Source organism: Antrostomus carolinensis, unplaced genomic scaffold (assembly GCF_000700745.2).
Source record: "Antrostomus carolinensis isolate BGI_N321 unplaced genomic scaffold, ASM70074v2 scaffold25740, whole genome shotgun sequence".
NCBI classification, from domain to species: domain Eukaryota; kingdom Metazoa; phylum Chordata; class Aves; order Caprimulgiformes; family Caprimulgidae; genus Antrostomus; species Antrostomus carolinensis.
Genome location: NW_010290937.1, coordinates 1 through 4,998, shown reverse-complemented (window position 1 = coordinate 4,998; position 4,998 = coordinate 1). Strand labels below are relative to the sequence as shown.

The window sequence follows — 4,998 nt, the reverse complement described above, 5'->3', positions numbered from 1 at the left end:
TAGCTATAAAAGTAATATATCCACACATAACATGAAGACTACAAGAACCCTGTAATGCAGACCAAGGTGCATGAACACATGGGTAAAAGAGAAGAGATAGAACAGTCAGGTTCAAGCCAAAAGAATGTGTGGTCAGACAAGTCTGCATGTTCATGACAAGGCAACTAACCTACTGTATCTCCCCTTCAGCCATGATTTTGATTGAAGTGCTCTGAAGCTAGGTTACTGGAATTAACTACTGCTCGTTGTTTATATAATGGTTCTCTAAAAAAACACACCGTGTTGGGTTTGCGTGCAGGGGGACGGTTTTGGTATTGGGGGAAGGGGCTACAGTGGTGGTCCCTCTGAGAAGCTTCACAAAGCTCCCCTGGCTCCAAGGTAGACTGTCTCCAGTGCAGGCTGAACCAGTTAGTGTTAGGGAAACGCCTCTTTGAATCCATATTTATGAGGGAAGAACTGGTTTGAAAAGAAAAAGGAGGAGAGAGCCATCAAGAGAGACCATTGACTTGAACAAAAAGATCATCATCGGCCTGAACAAAAAAAAAGACCATCATTGCCATGAGGAAGGAGGAGGTGAGGAGACAGAGAACTTCAGACACCCAGATCAGCAGGTCGAAGAGTAGGAGGAGGTAAATGGGGTCCCCTGTGGCTCATGGAAGTTCAGTGGCAGAGCAGATACCCATGTGTAGGCTGTGGAGGACTCCACGCTGGAGCAGAAAAGCTGTGCCCAAAGGCAGTTGTGACTTTGAGTGCTCATGATGAGCAAGGAGAACCCCCTGCCAGAGATGCTCAGTGCCAGAGCATGGGGGAGAAGAGGCGTGCTGGACCTGTCTGCAGCCCGTGGATGTCCCCATGCTGGAACCAGGAGCTGTGCCCAAAAAGGTCCGTGACTTTGTGGGAAGCTTGCATTGGAACATTTTGTTCTTGGACTCTTTTAGCCTGCAGGAGGGGCCTCATGCCGAAAAGAGGGGCATAGATGAACTGACTGCAACCCCTATTCCCTAACCCCTCTGCCTCTAAGGGGGAGAAGGTAGAGAAATCAGGAGCAAAGTAACTAGAGCCCGGGAAGAAGGGAGGGGTGGGGGGAAAGTGTTTTAAGATGTGGTTGTTATGTCTCACTATCCTACTCTGATCGATTGGTAAGGAATTATACTGATTTTTCTTCCCCAAGTTGAGTCCGTTTTACCCATGACCATAATTGGTGAGTGAGATCTTGCTGTCCTTATTTCAACCCAAGAGCCCTTTTATGGTGTTTCTCTCCTCATATCAGGTGGGGAGGAGTGAGTGAAGGACCTCATGGTCATAGCTATGGGTGAAACCACCACAACACAGAGAGTCAAGATTCTTATCTAAACCTTAATTTTTTAATTCAAAGTGATCCTACTTCAAAAATTAATTTCTGATCCATACATTTAAGTTTCCTTACAGATTTTCTAGCTTTCTCCCTCAACATCCTTAAACCTAAAGCTTTTCAGAAACTGGAATAATACAGGACACCTTACTCCCAAGAAAACTGAGACAGATCACAGCTGCCAGATTCATTCATCTTATAGCACAGGTCTTCAAATATGAGGTTTGCACATCAGCCAGAAGCCTCTCTGTATTTTAAACATACTGTTCAGTTGCAAGCAGGATGTTGACACTGGTATTAATATTCCTCCATACCACCCAGTCACAAAGGTGCTTAGTTCAGGACAGAATGCAGATAGGATAAATAAGGGCAACTGTAGATATCACCACCCCCAACAGAACAATGATGAGAGCTATTTGGAGACTTTTCTTTTCAGTTATACATTAACACAGCTGTGAGGAAGATCTGCAACCTCATCACTCTTGAGTCCCTGAAGCATAAAGCTGTCTCAGCAATTCCAACATTCTTCAATGTCAAATCCAGGATGACAACATGAATGCATTGAACTTCTGCTGCCAGTAACCCTTATCTCTATTTATGGTAGCCTTCTACCAGCCACTAGTAATACTCAGTGAATTAGTCAGGCATCAGACTCACAGAGTACCCTCAGGCACCTTAAGGTTATTAACTTCCCCAGCACCAGCTGTGTTTTTCCAACCTCTTCTAGGCACATTTCTATCAAAAGACCACAGAAGCCCATGAATAGTATCATCTAACCACGACAGTCATGAGCTTTCTCATTTAGTGAATATCTCACCCTTAGACTTCAGGGTGGAGGAACCTGGTTTGTGATCAGACAGTTGTACAGAACCCCCCCACTACAAGGGCTCATGGTAGCAGAATGACTCTGGATACTGCACTGTCTCCCTTCTGCTCTCAGTATTAGCTACTCTTCCCCTCTCTCCTGGCCAGCTGGCCATTAACAAGAACTGCTGTTAGAGAAGAGTCAATAGTGTACGACCACTGGATGCTTCAATCTGCCTTTTGCATGGAAAGTTACAGGAGAAAAAAATGGGAAAATTATAAGCAAATGGGTAAGTAAGTGAATCATGAACGGCCAGACCACAATTTTTTAGAAAATGCTCATGCTTTAAGGGTAACCACCTGCTACTGTAGTCACCTCTTGAATAGCTCCTCAAAGTGTAACAATGCTTTCATCAACACACTTCAAATACAATCCCTGAGGGCATTTTGAGATTAAACTGTTTGATGCAAGTAGCCCCATGTAGTTATTAAATATAAAATATAAAATAAGGTGGTAAAAGAGGCAGTAGGTATAAACAAAAAGTATAGAATTTTATACACAGTTCTGGCTGAAGAGCCTCAAGGTAAATACTGAAGGGCTGCACCCAAAATTAAGTAACCCTTTTTCAAATTTAAGTCTGCAGTATTTGCCCACGCTAAACAGCTGCTAGAGAAGAAGCACAAGTTCCACTTGCCAGGTCTACAGTCCAGCCAACAAGCCAGAACTCCTCTGGAGTGGCAAAATTTCACAACCTTTCACAGCACTGCAGCCCATTTATCAAACTAATTCTGTGCTGCCTGACTACAAAGCTAATGAAATAAAAGTACATGAAGAAGCACGGTGGGCAGAAGAGCAGCAGGCCAAAGGTAAGACATCAAAACTCAAAATTATCCGTGTATATCAATAATCATAATTTTCACTCCCTGAACAATGCTTGCTGTTGGAATGAAATAAAGACTTGACTGCAATTACGACTTTTACCAGAACAGACCAATTTCACACAGTCACAGTCATGTGAGCTGTTCCTCCTCCCTACCACCCCTGAATTTTGCCACCTTTAATTTTGTACTCAGTCCAGCACCTACGCTGTCCCAGGAGGCATCCTCAGCTGACTCACATGCCCTAAGGTCGTTCATAAAAGCCACAGAATCAAACTGTCAGTGATTAAGTGCTCTAACCTATAAAAGGGTAATTATAAGGTCACTACCTGTACACTCACAGCTAAGAGAAAACCTTTGTTTAGCACCTTTCAGTCAAAAATTCAAAAGCACCCTGCATTTCCTGAACTACACTGGTCACAGTTCTTATTCAGATGTTACTGCTGGCCTGACTTGGGAAGAGATAGGAATTCAAGTTTTTGAACTGGGACGTTTCCATCTCGGTCCTTATTTTACCCAGAGGGACCTAATGAACTACCTGAGTGTGCTTTCCTATGCCTTAATTTGAGCCAACAGTAAACAGACTGACACACTGTCCTACTCTTTTACAAGCAAAATGACACAAGCCAAGGCTGACAGCATGATGATATTCTGTATGTCACCCAACAGAAGTCTTTCTTTTAAGTAAAATCTATTTACTATATTCTCAATGACTGATTCTAAATTGCAGCCACTTCTACAGCAAAAGGATTCCTTTGCTAAATTTATGAAAGAAGAAAACCCATTTGATATTCAGTAAGACACAGCATTAGCATTAACGTAGAAAAGCACAAACTCTCCAGTAGAGTTCAGGCCTGCATACTGATTTCTTTCACTAGGTATTATGCCTGCACACATGCATCTGATAAGCAACTAAGACACCTTCTCTTGCTCTTCCCACCTTTTGAAACCAAGAGTATTTTCTATCACCTCAAAAATCTGCTTTTTTGATATAAGTGGCAAAAAGCTGCCCAAAAATAAGAGAAAACAGAGTCAGCAGCCACCCATGAAAGTTTTAGCTGAGAAAGTATGTAATTCCAGTATCTGGACTCTGAAAATCTAGTTTTTAATGACTGTGGTATAATAATGACAGAGCTGAAACGCAAAAAAGTTTAATGCAAATTATGCCTTATGAACACTAGTGACACAAGCTTTGCCTCTTTAACTGGCATACAAAAAAACTACCAGAACTTTCTGTGCACATAAGCAATTGCTGCATTCATTTCTAAACACATGGTCAAGATCAACACTCATGTCTTCATACTTCTTGGGATACACCTCACAAACAGAAGACCACCAAAGGTCTAGTCTGGAAATCACTTTGCTTTCTTAGAGTTTGCAGTGCTGAATTCTATATACTGCAACTGTTCAGCTGTTAATCATAAAAACACACAAAATGAGAGATTAACCTGCAGCTCTGTCCTACCAGCTGGAAGCAATGCATTGCTTGATGAGGATTTAATGCTGTTTCACATGAACATCCAGAGCTACAAGGACAACCTGGAAAGTACAAACCAGTCAGAGTCCAAAAATGCATTCCAAATGTTTTCCTCCTTTTCTGACCTCTATAGCTGTGTGTATGTAATTTCACTCAATAATAAAAGTTGTGCAAACAAAGCAAATCAGAGGGAATATAATCTTATCTCTCCAGTACACTCTAGAAAATCGACTAAATGGCATTTTACTGCTGGTTCTACAGCCTTTAGCTGTAATAGGAAAGGAAAACGCTGAAAACGACAATGCTTATAACTGCTATTTTCTCAGTTTACATAGGACCCAAAAGGCTTTTTACCTCCCCACCCTGCGCCCTCCATCCTCCTAGGTGAGACATCCCCCTGCCGAAGTACCTCCCAGTTCCCCAGGAGGGAGTCAACCTTGTTCCCTAAAGCACAAACTTTCAGCAAAACTTCACCCCCGCTGCAGTG

At 42.4% G+C, this 4,998-nt stretch overlaps 1 protein-coding gene across 1 annotated transcript in view; it reads right to left on the bottom strand.

Moving 5' to 3' along the window:
* Positions 1 to 1,763, bottom strand: part of DPP4 (dipeptidyl peptidase 4) — a gene marked incomplete at its 5' end in the record, with an annotated part of 36,360 nt that extends 34,597 nt beyond the window's left edge. Inside the window, one exon of the mRNA XM_029086754.1 lies at positions 1,697 to 1,763. Within this exon, the coding sequence (XP_028942587.1) occupies positions 1,697 to 1,763 (67 nt within the window). The remainder of the gene's footprint in view (positions 1 to 1,696) is intronic.
* Positions 1,764 to 4,998: the final 3,235 nt, after the last annotated feature.